The 19590-nt window shown below is 43.5% G+C and overlaps 1 protein-coding gene across 1 annotated transcript in view; it reads left to right on the forward strand.

Annotated features, from left to right (window-relative positions):
- Window positions 1–19590, forward strand: part of LOC124277864 (polyadenylate-binding protein 8-like) — a 73584-nt gene that overhangs the window by 24274 nt on the left and 29720 nt on the right. The window contains exons 8-10 of the mRNA XM_046713580.1: window positions 446–563; window positions 2748–2772; window positions 11062–11099. Of these exons, the coding sequence (XP_046569536.1) occupies window positions 446–563; window positions 2748–2772; window positions 11062–11099 (181 nt within the window). The remainder of the gene's footprint in view (window positions 1–445; window positions 564–2747; window positions 2773–11061; window positions 11100–19590) is intronic.

Here is a 19590-nt window from a genome sequence, read left to right on the forward strand (position 1 = left end):
TGGTACTTGTTGTTACCCTGTCTGGTACTTGTTGATACCCTGCCTGGTACTTGTTGATACCCTGACTGGTACTTGTTGATACCCTGACTGGTACTTGTTGATACCCTGACTGGTACTTGTTGATACCCTGACTGGTACTTGTTGATACCCTGTCTGGTACTTGTTGATACCCTGACTGGTACTTGTTGATACCCTGAATGGTACTTGTTGATACCCTGCTGGGTACTTGTTGATACCCCCAATGGTACTTATTGATCCCCAGCATTAAGCACCAAGGACAGAGTGAGTATTGTGTGTCTGAGTGGAGTATCCATGTTGAACTGCAGATTCCTCAGAGAGCTAGCACTGTAAAACCAGTGTTTCTTACTTGTATTGACATTAATATCACAATATGACTGCAGTTATCTTCAATGTAAACCCCTTCTCACATTCTGTTCTCTTTCAGGACCAGACACGTCTTAGTTTCCTACACCAATTATGCAGATGCCATAAAATGTCTGAAGACGCCCCACAATTACGGACAAAGTGTGATTAACGTATCTGTGGCAACTCACTGCAAGGCTGTGAGTTCCTTTGTTTGATATTTTCTTGTTGGATGTGTTTAGCACCCCAGGCTCTTAGCTAAATAAAATCCAAAAGGGGCGAGTATTAGGATACCCCAGCACAGTTTGGGCACTTAATAGGAAGAGGTTTTAAATCACACAAGACGGTCAATCAACGGGTATTGCAAAATTGACAAGCTTTATGGACAGCAATTTCTTTATTTATCAGAGTGAGTATGTTGTGTCTGAGTGGAGCATCCATGTTAAAATGCAGATTCCTCAGAAGAATATAAACCAGTGTTAGTCTGTACTAGGGATGTCCGTAATAAACAAGTTATTATCCATGAAGCTTGTCTGTTTTGTACTTTCCAGCTTCTAAAATGCCAATCAAAGAAGTTACCAGGTATATCCATGCAGCTCAAACACGACTGACTTCCCTGTTCCTTGATAGAATGTGTCCCCAGCACCCCATTGCTTGTCGTAAAATGCGACTAAATTGGGCAACCTGTTTAGAATTGGGGGAGGGGCACTTAGCATGCTGCATATTTGTAATAGGGAGGGCCTTTTAGGGAGGGGGATCTCATTATTGTCTGTGTACAGTGTCTGTTACTAGGGTTGTTACACTTCATTCATGTATTCAGCTCGAACTATGAACCATGTCCCACCATGAACTCAATTTATTATTTGTGTTTAGTAAAATCAAATATTCATTCATTTTTTTTAAAGTATTGTCATTTGTTGAATATGGATGTTATTTATCAAAACAAGATATGCAAAATGAAGTATATCCAAGCCAGATAGGATAAAAGCCAACACTTACATATTTAAATTGACAGTAATGTTGTCATTAGGTTATCTCCCAATTGACAGACACCCATTTGACAGACAGTCGATTGACAGACACTGTACTAGAAGGTTAATTAGGGTAACACCTACGGGCATAATGGAACAGTTCACTAGGAAGTAAGTAGAGTTGTTTCTTTGAGAGGCATTTTAGAAGTTGTAAAGATGAAGGAAAACTGATTTCTATGGATAGTCAACTTCTTTATTGCAATGAGTGCGACGTTTCGGTGTAGGTACTAACACCGTTATCAAGCAAGTGATACAACAATTTAAAGCAAGGAGAATATATACATAGCTGCATAGTGAGTATATACAATTAACAAGGTTGATGTACATTGGATGTTTGATAAGTGATTACAGCAGAGGAGGTTGATCCACAAATGTCAAATATTTTATTATGTTACTATATGGTTATTGTTTCACTGAATATACTGAATAGTACTTCAGCTGCTGGTTGTAATTGTTACCCGACATTCGTATTTGTTACCCAGTATCCATCATATCTGTCATATACGTCTCAAAGTGGGGTGTTGCAGCAGAACCGGAAACATTGGTTAACATCAGACATGACATTTTGAAGCGTTATATCTGGGATGTCTTACGGATGCTGCTGGGTTAGAACTGGTCTCAAGCATTCTAAGAGATGGCTAATAGGATGGTGGTCTTAAGAGGTGAGAAATGGGATGCAGGCCTCAAGAGGCAAGTAATTGATGCTGATCTTAAAAAGTGACTAATGGGATGCAGGCCTTGAGAGGTGACTAATGGGATGCAGGCCTTAAGAGGTGACTTATGGGATGCAGGCCTTAAGAGGTGACTAATGGGATGCTGATCTTAAGAGGCGAGAAATTGGATGCAGGTGTTAAGAAGAGACAAATGGAATGTTGGTCACCAAATGAATTTGGTGGTCAAACTCAGTGACTTACTTGACAGTGTGTTCTGGTACCCCAACTGTTGCTCACAGTATCAATCACTGGATTGTCTAGTCCAGATTTGACTGAATACACGAAATGCCATACAGCTGTAATATTGCTGAGTACTGGTTAAACAAGAAATAGACAAGCAAACTAACCTTGAAATTAGGGAGATTCAAAAGTGAATTTCAGCTTTCAGTGGAGGTGGAGGTGGTGATCACTTGACATCCATCTTTCATTTATCACATGAAGTTTCATTAGTAGGAAGAGATGAACTGGTATATTGAATATTGAATGTTTTCTATAGGCCATTTATGAGACAAGGTTTCTTGCGAGTGCCAACAAGGGTTGCCAAAATAATAGTAAACTTGTGGGGCTATTTTGCAAAATTGTTTATGTTTGATGTTAAATGCTTCTTCAAATACATATTTCTTATTTTTCTTGATTTCAGCTAAGGGATCATGATCATAAAAGAGGTAGGATTTCATGAAGACATTGATTTGTTAGACATGTTTGAGGGAAGCTCTAGCTTTTAAGAGGACAATTGTATACGACCTCATCTCGTATGTAGTGTGAGTAGGCCATGTCAGGAGATGCCCTGCACCCCATGGGTATAATCATGATAATAGAGCTTGTACTGCACATGAGGAGATTAGGTTCCGGGCACCCTGACTATAAGAGGGGGCTGTGGTTGGGTCTTAACTCTAGTATAGCTTGTACTGGACATGAGGAGATTAGGGTTCTGGGCACCCTGTCGGTAAGAGGGGGCTGTGTCTTAACTCTAGTATAGCTTGTACTGGACATGAGGAGATTAGGTTCTGGGCACCCTGTCTGTAAGAGGGGGCTGTGGCTAATGTCTTAACTCTAGTATAGTTTGTACTGGACATGAGGAGATTAGGTTCCGGCACCCTGTCTGTAAGAGGGGGGAGGGCTGTGGTTGTGTCTTAACTCTAGTACAGCTTGTACTGGACATGAGGAGATTAGGTTCTGGGCACCCTGTCTATAAGAGGGGGCTGTGGTTGTGTCTTAACTCTTGTATAGCTTGTACTGGACATGAGGAGATGAGGTTCTGGGCACCCTGTCGGTAAGAGGGGGCTGTGGTTGTCTTAACTCTAGTATAGCTTGTACTGGACATGAGGAGATTAGGTTCTGGGCACCCTGTCGGTAAGAGGGGGCTGTGGTTGTGTCTTAACTCTTGTATAGCTTGTACTGGACATGAGGAGATTAGGTTCTGGGCACCCTGTCGGTAAGAGGGGGCTGTGTCTTAACTCTAGTATAGCTTGTACTGGACATGAGGAGATTAGGTTCCGGCACCCTGTCGGGTAAGAGGGGGGGCTGTGGTTGTGTCTTAACTCTAGTACAGCTTGTACTGGACATGAGGAGATTAGGTTCTGGGCACCCTGTCGGTAAGAGGGGGGCTGTGGTTGTGTCCTTAACTCTTGTATAGCTTGTACTGGACATGAGGAGATTAGGTTCCGGGCACCCTGTCGGGTAAGAGGGGCTGTGGTTGTGTCTTAACTCTTGTATAGCTTGTACTGGACATGAGGAGATTAGGGTTCTGGGCACCCTGTCGGTATAGCTTATACTAGACATGAGATTAGGTGCCTGGCACCCTGTCTGTAAGAGGGGGGCTGTGGTTGTGTCTTAACTCTTTGATATCTTGTACTAGACATGAGGAGATTAGGTTCCTGTAAGAGGGGACTATGGTAGGACCTCAACATTTGTATAGCTTGTACTAGATATGAGGTGATTAGGTTCGCTGCCTCTGTCTGTAACAGGGGACTATAACTGGGCCTTATCACTTGTTAATCCCATTGAAGACAATCTGGGTCCTGTTGCACAAAGCTTACATAATTTTTCGACTATTGATATTTCTAATTTTTACTTATCCTGACTCATGATCTTTTGCTTATCTCCCTTTCCCTTGCGAATGGTAGTGGAACACTTGAATCCCTTGAAGTTCCTGAAGCGGATGTAAAAATACACTCACCCAGGAGTTGCCTCCCTTTTGCCCTTTCCCCCGCATAAACAGTCAGGTGACCTGCCTTACTTGTCACTCTCTCCCTTCGCCCAACCATCCGCTTGGGCGAGCACTGGAGTCCCGTATATGGCATTATATCCTTTTTATTTAGGTCCTATTCTTAAAATTTATGCTGTATATGAATTTGGCTATAACTACTAAGTAGTATTTGTAAAAAAAATTGTAGAAATTATTTACATTTGAGTTGTGTTTTCATCGTCATGTAACCTTGTTTACATTTCATGAAATCTTGCAGTGTTTGCAGGCACAGGTTATCCATGGCTGATCCTCAGCCCCAGTGCCCTTCGTGCATAAAACCATGTTCTTCCAGCTTGTGCTGTACTTATTGTGTTGATTTATCAAATCTTCAATTAATCAATATTTGTCTTATATCTATAGATGTGCCATGGATCGGTGAGAAAGTCATCTCAAGTCACGGTTGATAAAACTGGAGATCAGCCTGCAAACCGTATGTTGCTTGCTACTGCTGAAATTCATAATACTGGTGCTATGTTTAGTGCGTTACAGAGGTAGTCTGCTGGTAAGGGGGCCAAGAAGAGATCATCTACAACGCAGTTGACTCCGTCTCAGGCTAAGAAAAGGACGTCATCTTCTTCTACAATGCAGAAGAAAGCATCTAGTACATCAATGCAACAGAAATCCTTCAACGAAGAGATATTACCTCCACACGAAAAAGACATCTTTGATGACCCCCCATTACTTCTACCCGAAGTATCTATGAGATCAGCGACTCAGTCGACCTCTACAACTACTAGATCGTCCCCTACAACGGTCACAGCAGGACAGCTGTTGACGAACTACCACCTACTTCTCAACGGAGTGAAGTTGAAGCACAGAACTCATCAGCGTTCGCGAACGCTTCGTCTACCATAGCAGCTTCAACCTATGCAGACTTTGACCTGGGCGAATTTATGATACAATTCACCGACCAGATGATGGCCATGATGGAACGTATGTTCCAGTAGAAGAAGCGATGGCTAGGAAAAGCCTCTCATCTACCGATACCGTGTGCAAACCTACGGACCTGTGCAAACCTACGGGCCTGCGCGAACCTACTCCTCATAGAACTACGTCTAAGACTACGTTGGCGAACGTACAACACCTTTGCGAAGGTCTCCACAGTCGGACGACTCTGTCATTTTGGAGGATAGAAGACATGAGACGCCTACTCACCGTTCTACATCTGCGAACCCTCAGCGTTCGGGAACATCGAATGATTCATCTCCTACACATAGCAGTTCTAGATCAAGATCTCATATCTATTACAGACATTCGCGAAAGTCACTCATCACGAGACAGAGGTTCGTGAAGAGAAGGCTCACATCACAGACATTCGCGAAGGGATACATCTAGCGACAGACGTTCGCGAAGAGAAAGCTCACATCACAGAGGTTCGCGAAGAGATGAATCTACAGATAGAGGTTCGTGAAGAGAGGACTCTCAAGACAGATGTTCACGAAGGGAGAATTCTTCAGTTCGCGAAAGGATGATGGAGGTTCGAGAAGGGATACGGGTTTGCAGAAGGATGATTCGCGGAGGCATAGCTCTACCGATCAGGAGATAACTGATGAATAACCAGACTTCGTCTTCCCGGACTCAAAGGTTACAGCTTGGATAGCCAATAGTTTGAACTTGGAGTCTCCTTATAAGGATATAGATGAAGTGTACACTTATAAGATGCGTAATGACGACTTTGACTCGTTGACTGTTCCTCCGATTGAACCTATATCCAAGCTACCTTCTAACCTACGCACAGCTTTGAGAAAGCTACAGATATTTGAGAACTCTCAGATCTACAGGCAGATAACAGCAACGCAGACATCTACAGGGTTCGCGAACCCTAGGGTTAACAAACCCTTTCAACAGCAGGCAGGATGTTGACTCTATTACCATACGGCTGAAAAAAACGAAACAATGATGAAAATGGATGGTTTTGTCAGAGTTTAAAACTCAACAAAAAGATCTATATCATATGCGATCTCTACAGTTTACAGCTTGCATAACTCTACAACCTGCACAAACCTTATACTGTATAGGTTCAGTTTCGGGACAACAACCTACATGATGAAAGGAATCACTTCATCTATACGGATGCTGAGGTCTTATACCGGGTAGCAGATGGCCTGCGGACATTGTCGTTCACTCATGCACTCCAACCAAACAGAGACGTACTGCATATACGCTGATGACGTTGACTCCAATATGATATCACCTATGAAACCGATATCTCAAGTACTGGAGAACCTCAAGGCGACCTTTGTAAAGGGTTCAAGGTTAACAACACCTCAAGTATCCTTGAACGGACGTACACATGATATTATTAACACTCGTCACTCAGCGTGGGGATTAGGATTTTATATCCTATCAACTAGATTCAACTTCGGTATTTCTTCAAGATCCATACAGACATACGAATCGACAGCCTCTTTCGTCATGTGGGCTTATATCCACAATGTGAATACGTGATTTATATCACTGAACAAGAATTTACACTTGGAGCAACCCTTAGTCAAGAGATTCATATGAGAGACGTAGAATTACGCACGCTGTTACTCAACCAACTAATTGCATCAGATGTTATGAAGGCCAACTTGCTACAACAGCGGTGATGTCATGTTTGAAGCTGATTGGTCCACGTCAGACAACGCCTCCCACTGACAGAGCAGGCCACAGCATGTTTTCTGATTTGTAAAGAAACCCGTGGTACGGGGGGAATACTTCATCGGCTGCCTTGGAAACAGTATACAACTACGGCCTGTTATCATCATGGGAATCTAATAGATGTCTAGCCTTGACAGCAGGATAAACGAAGTTTAGTTTGGAAGTTGTCGTTGATAAAAGTTCGTATGAGTACCTGTCCCCTGCGATGCTACCTTGGAGCCAGCCTTGCTATAAATAGACAACGCTTCGATGTCAACACAGATCGCCTGCGTATATAAGGGGAAGAATGATGTATCATCACTGCAATCCGACGTTAGCACTTCCAATGGAGGTGAGGTGAGGTGAAATTGGGTTTAACGTCGTGCTTGAGAATATTTCCCTCATATGACGACATGCATGCGTGTGTATGTGTACGTGCGGCTGCTTGTACTATCCCAGACTTAAGCTGGTTTTATAGTGCTAGCCCACTGAGATACCATGCCGCAGTGAAGCATGAATACCCCACTCAGACACAGTATACTGACTCTGAGCCGACCAGTCCTTGTTGTACCCAGTAATGCAGAGCGCCTGGCAGGGACCAACAAGTACCATATTTTAACATCTTTTGGTATGATGCGGTCGGGGATCGAACCCGCGACCTTCCGCTCTCCGGGCGGACGCTCTAACCACCACACCCCGGAGGCAGTCCACTTCCAATGGAACATCCTACCGTTTGGAATATCGTCGGCTCTATGATTATTCATACGAATAACCAAGCCTATCAGCACTTATCTGCAGAATCGAGGTCTACGCAGAGCATGTTATCTGGACGACGGCATACAGGTTCTTCAAAGTGCCAATCAACTCGGACAGCAGCTGAACTTCACAATTACATTGCTCACGCAACGAGGTTGGCTAGTGAACCTGATGAAGTTGGAGTTAGAATCAAACAAGATCTTCAATTGCTGGGAATAAGCATTATCACAACACAGAATCGAATTGTGGTCCCAGAAGATCATGGGGTCAAGATACAAGCCATGATCCACAAGCAGTCATCTCTCCGTTAACACTACAAACATGGCAGTGTCAACTCGGTCTACTAACCTCGGCGCAGGACTTAACTCGCACAGGAAGAGTACAACTAAGGCTGCTGCAACGGTTCCTGACAAAAACATCTGGACAGCATCGACCCTATCTTGCTGCCAGACAATCTTAAGAGGTACCTACTTTGGTGGACCCTCAGGTGCAACGTCTTCGGAGGGACCTATTTACAAGAGCCAGCCTTCAACACACTTCTCTATGTAGACGCATCGATACAAGATTTGGATCCACATCTCAACAATCAAGTTGCATCAAGGAAGTGGTCCAAACAGAGCAGCATTAGGACATCAATCTGCTGGAAATGAAAGCTGTGATCAGCGCCTTACAACTATGGTCGAGCTCACTGATCAACAGAATGCGGATGGTCCACACGGACAGTGGCATTCTCCATAAATCAACAAGGATTTACAAGATCACCAAGCCTACAACAGCTCACATTCCAGTTGTTTGACATCATGGAAACATCTGGATAAAGGCGTGTCACATACCTGGAGCCAAGAACGTGCTTGCAGATGCTCTCTCCCAACCACTGCACCCGTCACCTACAGAATGGATACTCCATCCAGAAGCATTTTGGCTCATCATAAGGGAAATAGGATCCCCATGCTTAGACCTGTTTGCCACGAGGTTCAACAATTAACTACAGACATTTGTCTCACCAGTTCCAGATCCTCAAGCCTGGGCAACAGATGCACTGAGCATATCATGGGAAGGACTAAACGCTTATGCGGTTCCACCACTGGTATAACTACCGAAAATAGACACAGGCGCTACAACTGACCTTGATCGCGCCATACTGGCCAGCGAGAGTATGGTTCCTAGACCTAATAGAAGATCTTGGAAGTCCAACAATCAAGTTACCAGATTGGCCGAACCTACTCATATATCTGCACACCAACACAAGTCCACAGGAACCCAACACTGTTCCAGCTACACGTGTGGACCGAATCAAAACATGTTTGAAGAATAGAGGATACTCCGCCAGGGCAGCCAAGACAGTAACGCTAGGGTTACGCAGATTGACTCGTAACCTTTATGATGACAAATGGCTGAAGTTTGAGACTTATGCAAGGCGGAAAGGCTTCACTGCGATGATAGCTACTCATCCTCAAGTGGCGGAATATCTGTGTCATCTTAGACAGACCAGACATCTGAAAGGTTCGACATTTTCTACATACCTCGCCGCCATCATTACAGTGATTGCCATGAAAACAGGCATCAAGTCGACGAAAGTACCAGAATTACTTGCTCTGTTGAGATCTTTTAAGCTGGAGGACCAGCAGAAGAAATTCAGAGCTCCAGCCTGGGATCTGAATGTATTTCTACGTCATCTTACGAGTGATGTCTATGAACCACTAGACCAGACTACTCTCAAGCTGCTGACACAGAAGACTCTGTTCCTGCTTGCGCTAGCCACAGCAGCTCGAATATCGGAGGTACATGCGCTGGACTTTGGTCAAACCAGATTCGACAGGGGGCAACATGCTGCAGTTCATCTAGGACTAAGATGGGACTTACATTGCCAAGAACCAACTACTTGGTCAGCCAGATAGACTGTTCCATGTACCAGCGCTTTCTACAATCCTCGGCCCACAGGATATAGAGGACTTATCCTTGTGTCCAGTCAGATCCCTAAGATATACCATCAAAAGACTGAGACAAGGAGACAAAAATTCAAGCGCCTGTTCATCCCATTATCAACAGAGACATCAGCAGAAGTCTCAAGAACGACCATATCGTTCAGAATGAGAGCCATCATATTGAGAGCATATAAAGCAGAAGGTCTAGAACCTCCTAGAGCTTTCAGCCCACACGAAGTCAGAGCACTTGCGTCAACATTGGCTCTGCATGGAAATTGCTCTATACCAACAATTATGGAGGGCTGCTTTTGGAAGTCGGACACAGTGTTTGCCAACCACTACCTCCGAGACATAGCCACTGAAGACGTCTCAGGCATTCACCAATTTGGGCCTCTCGTTGTAGCACAGCAACTAACGGTTCCTTAAAGGCACTGAGTTGGAAAATCTCACCCTTTATCACATTGACTTGTTGATAACTTTTACTGAAAGAAAAGTACTAGTTTGAAAGTCCATGCGCACAGTCTAGCACAGGCTAGCATGAGTGATTAAAGATCCTGTACGGGTAAAGACCTTACCCGTACGTGAAGGGGTCGCAACTCATTTATGATAAAGACCTTATCATAATTTATGGGTTGTTATGAGATATCTAGTAATATGAAGACACTAGTTTATCTGTAGCCACATGAATTAACTTGTCTGAGACTGAAGTAAGACAAGAAAGTGGTCCCCATAGTTATAACGGAAGTTGGAAGAATAGGATCATGGAAATGCCGTTTCGCAGTTCCCATGGGGAGGGGGGGGGGGATACAGGACGTATCTAAGGACAGCTGATGAATGAAGTGGCTTGACCCACCACCAATCTGTCGGATTCTATAAGCAAAAGATCATGAGTCAGGATAAGTTAAAATATGTAATTTTTTAAGTAAAATTGATATTTTTATACTTATCCTGACTCATGACGAGAAGCCCTCCCAACCTCCCCGTTGAAGACACATGGGATTTCACAGCAGATCCAAGTGCATGGGCAGAAATTCAGGAGTGGGTGACAAGTAAGGCTGGTCACCTGACTGTTTGCGCGCGGACAGGGCAATAGGGAAGCAACTCGTGGGTGACTGTATTTTTACGTCCGCTTCGGGAACTTCAAGGGATTCAAGTGTTCCACTACCATTCGTTAGGGAAAGGGAGATAAGCAAAAGATCATGAGTCAGAATAAGTATAAAAATATCAATTTTACTTTAAAAATTACATTTCTGTAACATAGATTTTTGACAGTCTTCCTGCTGTGATTACTTTTTAAAACAGTATCCTGATTCTTAAGTTTATTTACATGTCAGAGTTCAATCAATATGAATGTGTTAAAAAACACTACATGTTTTTTTAATGTTACTTGTTCTTTGTTCCAGGAGGAAATAAAGCTGGAGAATATGCGATACTGAAGCGGGTTTGTATTTTCTCAAATCTCTCTTCAACATGCTCAAACGTCTTTCATGTATCTGTGTAGTGGGGCACATACATCACTTTAGTGGGGCACCTGCTCAATACATGCATAACTTTGGTTTGATACAGGTATCTGTGTAGTGGGGCACCTGCTCAATACACACATCAGTTTGGTTTGATACTGGTATCTGTGTAGTGGGGCACTGGCTCTATACACACATCACTATGGTTATATACTGGTATCTGTCTAGTGGGGGCACCTGCTCAATACACACATCACTTTGGTTTGATACTGGTATCTGTCTAGTGGGGGCACCTGCTCAATACACACATCACTTTGGTTTGATACAGGTATCTGTCTTGCGCGGCACCTGCTCAATACAACCATCACTTTGGTTTGATAGTGGTATCTGTGTAGTGGGGCACTTGCTCAATACACACATCACTTTGGTTTGATACTGGTATCTGTCTAGTGGGGTACCTGCTCAATACACACATCACTTTGGTTTGATAGTGGTATCTGTCTAGTGGGGCAATGCTCAATATACACATCACTTTGGTTTGATACTAGTATCTGTCTAGTGGGGCACCTGCTCAATACACACACCACTTTGGTTTGATACTGGTATCTGTCTAGTGGGGCACCTGCTCAATACACACATCACTTTGGTTTGATACTGGTATCTGTCTAGTGGGGCACCTACTCAATATACACATCACGTTGGTTTGATACTAGTATCTGTCTAGTGGGGTACCTGCTCAATACACACATCACTTTGGTTTGATAGTGGTATCTGTCTAGTGGGGCAATGCTTAATATACACATCACTTTGGTTTGATACTAGTATCTGTCTAGTAGGGCACCTGCTCAATACACACACCACTTTGATTTGATACTGGTATCTGTCTAGTGGGGCACCTACTCAATACAACCATCCCTTTGGTTTGATAGTGGTATCTGTCTAGTGGGGCAATGCTCAATATACACATCACTTTGGTTTGATACAGGTATCTGTCTAGTGGGGCACCTGCTCAATACACACATCACTTTGTTTTGATACTGGTATCTGTCTAGTGAGGTACCTGCTCAATACAAACATCACTTTGGTTTGATACCGGTATCTGTGTAGTGGGGCACCTGCTCAATACACACATCACTTTGGTTTGATACTAGTATCTGTCTAGTGGGGCACCTGCTCAATACAACCATCACTTTGATTTGATAGTGGTATCTGTCTAGTGAGGCAATGCTCAATATACACACCACTTTGGTTTGATACTAGTATCTGTCTAGTGGGGCACCTTCTCAATACACACATCACTTTGGTTTGATACTGGTATCTGTCTAGTGGGGCACCTGCTCAATACACACATCACGTTGGTTTGATACTAGTATCTGTCTAGTGGGGCACCTGCTCAATATACACATCACGTTGGTTTGATACTAGTATCTGTCTAGTGGGGCACCTTCTCAATACACACATCACTTTGGTTTGATACTGGTATCTGTCTAGTGGGGCACCTGCTCAATACAACCATCACTTTGGTTTGATACTGGCATCTGTCTAGTGGGGCAATGCTCAATACACACATCACTTTGGTTTGATACAGGTATCTGTGTATTGGGGCACCTGCTCAATACACACATCACTTTGGTTTGATACTGGCATCTGTCTAGTGGGGCACCTTCTCAATGCACACATCACTTTGGTTTGATATAGGTATCTGTCTAGTGGGGCACCTGCTCAATACACACATCACTTTGGTTTGATACTGGTATCTGTGTATTGGGGCACCTGCTCAATACACACATCACTTTGGTTTGATACTGGCATCTGTGTAGTGGGGCACTGGCTCTATACACACATCACTATGGTTATATACTGGTATCTGTCTAGTGGGGGCACCTGCTCAATACACACATCACTTTGGTTTGATACTGGTATCTGTGTAGTAAGGCACCTGCTAAATACACACATCACTTTTGTTTGATACTGGTATCTGTCTAGTGGGGCACCTGCTAAATACACACATCACTTTGGTTTGATACTGGTATCTGTGTAGTGGGGCACCTGCTAAATACACACATCACTTTTGTTTGATACTGGTATCTGTCTAGTGGGGGCACCTGCTCAATACACACATCACTTTGGTTTGATACTGGTATCTGTGTAGTAAGGCACCTGCTAAATACACACATCACTTTGGTTTGATGCTGGTATCTGTCTAGTGAGTCACCTGCTCAATACACACATCAGTTTGGTTTGATACAGGTATCTGTGTAGTGGGGCACATGCTCAATACACACATCACTTTGTTTTGATACTGGTATCTGTCTAGTTGGGCACCTTCTCAATACACACATCACTTTGGTTTGATACTGGTATCTGTCTAGTGGGGCACCGTCTCAATGTGTGTAGCTATGGCGGTTTCAGTTCACTCACATATTTAGTGAAAAGAACCATGTCCCATCATGAATTCAATTTATTATTTGTGTTTAGTAAAATCAATTATTTATGAATGTTTTTTAAAGTACAATTTGTTGAATTTGGATGTTATTTATCAATACAAGATATGAAATTGGAATGTAGCCAAGCCAGATGGGATAAAAGCCAACACCGTTATATAGTGAATTTGACAGTAAGGTTGTCATTGGCTATTGTCTTGATCAAATAACACTGTCAGCATGATCCACAGTAGTATACACAATGATGGAACAGGACCAGGTCCTTATCTAAGGTTTAATTTTTCAAATTAAGCCTTGGATAAGCCCCTAATCCCGTACCACCATTGTGAATACTACTACTGAGGTGCAAGAAAAATTTGATGAAAATCGGTCGATAGTTTCTGAAATATTGACTTTTAAGTGAGCATGGGGTCTGTCGGGGGAAAAGGCTTGGGTCGCCTCGGGGGTGGTTCCTCCTCCGAGCGCTGTGGGTGGAGGAGTCGCTGTGCGTGTGTGTGTGACTCTCTCGACTCGGTGTACGGGTGGCTGGCTGGCTACATTAAGCAGAAAATAGGCATGCAAGACTGATAAAAATCATGACGAGAAACTATCATCACACGCTGGGTGATGTGTAAGGGATTGTGTTGCGAGGTACGATCATCAACTCCTCTCTGACGAATGCTCTCGGCGGCCCATCTTTCAAGCAGTACAAGTTCGATTCGCCGTCTTTGATGTCAACCAGGTCGATGTTGTACGTTTTCATGGTCCATATCGGATCGGTGGTGCGTTTTCTGCTGTCTCCCTCGTATTCGACCATCTGGTATAAGTACCTAATGCTGACATAGTCCGGTAATGTTTTCTCTGTTTTATCACGATGTCCCAATGATGATTCGACGGATTTCATTTTGATGTCTTCGATGGGTCTTTTGCCCAGGAGTCTGGTGACTTTGTTGTTGATGACATCCAGGCCAGGTCAAGCGACTGCGTTTGTATATGCGTTCTAAGGCTTTGGCGAATTCATTAGAATCTTTGGTCGTCAACGGTTCGGCTTCCTTGTACCGACTGGCGACGTCGACGACAGTCAGGGCGTACTTGTAGGTTTTGCGCCTCACCCTGTTGTGAGGGAGAAACAGGAATTCGGCTTGATGAACGCGATTCGGTGTTGAAATGTCGAATTTTCTACTCGGGATGTATTGAATACGCACCGGCAGGTAGACTTGCCAGATGGCTTGTTTTTTTAGCCAGGCTTTGGCTTTCTCTTCCGAGACTCGAGCTGCTTTGGCCAGTTTCGGGATGGCATCCATGCCTTTCCAGTACCCATGCGGGCTGTAATAAAACTTCTCCATGATGTATGTACGCATGTGTGCGTGAGTGTTCAATAATTCGATACGCGTTTGTGCCCGTACACGTAAGTGGTGACTCTGTCGATGGCGATCCATCGTTTCGTGTCCATGGGAGACAGCAAGGTCTTGTTGATTCTCAGTCTGTATATCCTGTGTCCGTCGCTTCTCAGCATGTTCCTCTGGTGTTTGCACGTTTTATTCTTGAACAGGGCTTCCTTGAATCTGGCGTGTGCTTTTTCACCACATGGTTTATCACGCTTTTCGCCTACCTGATTTTGTCAGCGGCGGCTTTCTTGATGGAATACATTGGGTTTCAAACCGACGTACTCAGCGATCAGGGTGCCCGTGCATTAGTCCTTCATCTTGTCGAGCACTTTTTTGTTGACTTGGCTGTGCATAGGGTGGTCTTTGGGGTAGTCGCTGGTGTCGTACAGGTGCATGTGTTTCTTAATGTCCTCATAGATGTTCTCGGTGTGAATTTCCATGAGAAGGGAATCCGTGTCAGTGTACAGCACTTCGTACCTGTCGCAATACTGTTTCTTCATCTCGTTGTAGTGGAAATCGTGCATCAAGTGTTTGGATAAGTCGAGGAAGCTCATCCCAACGTAAACGGCCCAGTTGAATTTTATGTGGCTTCTGTTCATGTGCAGTGCTGCCAAGTTGTTGTCGAATATTTTGCTCCGGTTGTACGCTGGGCTGGCTATGACTGACTGACTGAGTTTAGTTTTACGCCGCTTTTAGCAATATTCCAGCAATATCACGGCGGGGGACACCAGAAATGGGCTTAACACATTGTACCCAGGGCTGGCTATGAGTTTCCTGAGTTTTTCTTCCTCGCTGGATCTGACCAGCTTCACGTTAACACGTTTTCTCAAATTCTCCATTGTCTTGCCGAACACCAAGTTTTTTTGTTTTTTTTTAAATCGCTGGTGGCCATCTTTCGCAAGTCTGTGCTCATTCGGATGTAAGGCTCCATCCAAGGACTTTGATCAAACTCAAGCGCCCTGTTCATTTTCGTGAGTTTCATTCCCAGCGAAGTGTACAACTGCAGGTTGCGATAGTGAACGATGTATTTCATTTTGTTCATCAAGTTCGGCATGAATTTTTCGACGTTGACCGTCAGCTTATTGTTTCCCAGCACCGTTGTTAATCATGTAATTCTCGGGGGTACTCTAAATCCACTTTGAGCATGTAGCCTTTGTTCCAATCCTGTGCGATGCTATTCACATCAATCATCTCGGGTGAGGAGACCCATTCGTATTCCTCAGTGGGGAGATACTGACTCAAGGCCCAGCTGTACATGTTGTTGGCGTCGAGATAGAGGATGTGTTTGGTGGGTTTGCTGGGTTCGTAACCTTCCACGTACTTGTTGTTGGCTTTGGCGTATCCTTTGGAGGCCATAGAAATTCCACAGACCTTTCTCCACGAACAGGTGCATGTTGTAATCCATCAGCAGTTTCAGCACCACGCTGGTCTTTTTCAACAAGGCGTCCCATGAGAGACCGGGGAATGAGAAATACCACGCGGTGTCACACGTTTTTATGAATATCTCGAACACGTCGGCCAACAGGAGCACGTCCGTTTTAAAGTACAGGTCGTCGTAATCCCAGCGTCTTGCAGCCCACTTTGTCCCACACGCTAATTTCTCGCAAGTAATCATCCGGGGTGATGGACAAGTCGGTCAAGTTGTTGCAAAAGCCATCGATGGGAGGCAATCACGTCTCGTCGAACCTGGGCCAGCCGTCCATGTATTCGTAGGGGTAGACGCCCTTCCTCAGCAGCAGAGGTTGAGTCTCGGCGTCGGTTTATCGACTGGTGATGTTGAAGTCGTCCGAGTCTTTGACGTTGACAAGACTGTCTAGAGATGACGTCAGGAACTGAATGTTGTCTATGAATTTCAGACCGTCCAAGGAGAAGGAGATGTATTTTTCCATGTTGTTGGGGATGCACGTTACTTTGCCATGGCCTGCATGATCAAGTGGGAATCATACCCGTGAAGGTTGTGAAACACGATGGGGATTTTGATGGTGTTGGGATCGATTTTAAGCTTCAGGTTGCACACGTGACCGGCGCCTCTGTACTTGCCGGTTACGTGGCAGTGATCTCTCACGGAATCCCCGCACAGGGGTTGGTCGCACACGTGGCAATTCTTAGCCTTCTTGTGAGTTCGCCAGTCGTCCTTCGTCATGCGCATCGGGACGACGGTGTACAGCTTTTTCCTGATGGTTTTCTCTTCGTGTTTCAAACATGTGAGAAATCGTTAGGCCGCATCAGGACCTCGGTAGAGCACGGGAGCGTTCGTTTTGTCCGTCGCACCGAACGACCACGTAACTGAACCCGGAGGCTTTTGTGCTCTTGCGTTTTGTGTGTGAAACTTTTGTCCGGGGATGGAGCGACGGTGTCAATGTTTTTGATGAGGGCTTCGAAGTTGGCGTAGATGACGTAAGGCACAGACATTTGATGCTTGTGGTTGACGAATTTCAAGACGTCGTTTTAGTCGGGCATGTCAATTTGGACGGCCTCGGCAATCCTCCCGGTGTGATTTCAGCAGGTCAGCTCGCGTGAAGCCGTGGAGGCACCGTACACAAAAGTGTTTTTTCACGGCGTACTTCGATTGATCGTACAGCAGTTTGCTGAGACTTTTTATCCTCGCGTGAGTGATACTTGTCCTTTTTTTCGACCAGAAATAAATTGATCCTTTGCACAGTCTTATCTAGGACAGGGCTTATCCTGTGCACAATAGTTGTGTTTCCTTCGTGTCCTAAGAGGTTAATAGCCAGAGGGTTTTGTTTTTCCTCTCGAGCGATTTGTGAGATGAGAGTGGCCATGTCTATGCCCGTAAATGGAGGGATAGCTGGAAAGTCTGTCTGGATGATGGGTAGCTGGATGCAAGTCGGCTATGAAAAGTCATAGCCTTTATTTTTGATGTTCACCATGACTTGTTTTTTCTTGTAGTAAAGTGGTGTTACTACAAAAAACAACAACCCAACAACTGAGTATTAAGGGAAATTTGAATGGGATGCCAAATTAAAAAGGTAAAAAAAAAAAATGAAATAGGTAAAGAGTATTAAAGATTTTGAATTTAATATAGATGGGGTGTAGTAAATGGTTATAAAGTTAAAAGAACATATATACATATTTATAAAAAAGAATTAAAATTGTAAAAAGTGATATTATTGTTTTTGTTGCTAGATTGTTTGGTATAATTTTGTATGAATGAGATATTTAGTGAGTGGTATTGATTTGGGATCTGTTAGAATGTGCTGGAAATCAGAAGAGTACTACTGGTTTTGGTATCTACATACCCCAAAAAATCCTTAAACAATCCTATAATCTCCTGGCAAACTCCAGTATCTTTACAGCAGAACTCGCAGCCATAGTTCAGGATTTGCAGACAGCATCTGACCAAACAAACACTACCATCTGCATTTTTACGGATTCATTAAGCTCCATACAGGCTCTCAAAAATTACTCTACAACAAAAAGAATATCAGAGTCCATGGCAACAAAATGGACATCCTTGCCAGTTGTGTGTAATTGTGAAACCAGTAAAAGACTGTAAAACCAGTAAACAATTTTCATGATATATCCATGTGTCCATGTAAAGACTGAGAATTCTCAGAATGAATAAGATGTCTTACCAACCAACACTTGTCGTTTTTTTAAAACTTCTGTAAGCAGAGTGAGAAGACACCATAGAACAAGTCAGTTCATTAACCAACTAACTGGCCAAGTGTATTTGGTATCTTCCCATAAGACAGACCTCCCAAAAGACAGACCCCTTAAAACAACACATGTTATGGTTGGTTGCATAAGGCTTAATTAAGCTGTGCCCTTGATAATAATGGTATACATGTGCCAGGATAACAAAGACAACATTAGGTTTTAACTATAGTTTTATCAATTCATGTAATGAATTATGATTTTTAAATTAAGACATATTGCATCAACATATATATGTACATCAACATATATTTTCACATGTACTTATAAATATTATCAAAAACAATAATTTATATACATGTACCTGTGAAGCATATGAGACCAGGCACCATATTATTTTACATCACACGTTTGTCAGTGGCACTGCTAGGGAACTTGGTTACAGTGAGAGTGGAGTCTTTGTGATTTTACCGACAGAAACTTTATGATTTGTGACAGAGTCTTTGTGATTTTTCACAGAGTCTTTGCTATGATATGTGTTATGAAAAGATAAATGGTAATAATAGCTTTAGTTTGTGGTATTAAATACTATAAAATTCACAATGTATTCACTTGTAAACCAGGAGAGATAGGAATGTGTTGTTAGTGACTCTGGGTGTGCTCATTAATTACAGCATGGCTCAGCTAATAAGTGTACTCATTGAGTCTGTCTTATGGGAGGTCTGTGTTTTGGAAGTGAACCGTTCATTTTAGCAGGGGTAGAACAGGTCAGTTCATTAACCAACTAACTGGTCAAGTTCATTTTAGCAGGGGTAGAACAGGTCAGTTCATTAACCAACTAACTGGTCAAGTTCATTTTAGCAGGGGTAGAACAGGTCAGTTCATTAACCAACTAACTGGTCAAGTTCATTTTAGCAGGGGTGGAACAGGTCAGATCAGTCTATTACCATTAACTTCACCTCCTGATCACTGGACCCTATCATGTTCTTTTAAATTGTAGGCAGTTTGGAACTGTAGGCAGTATAGGAATACACCCTTACAAC

This window comes from Haliotis rubra, unplaced genomic scaffold (assembly GCF_003918875.1).
Source record: "Haliotis rubra isolate DU_JTF1 unplaced genomic scaffold, ASM391887v1 Scf229, whole genome shotgun sequence".
Taxonomy (NCBI): Eukaryota; Metazoa; Mollusca; class Gastropoda; order Lepetellida; family Haliotidae; genus Haliotis; species Haliotis rubra.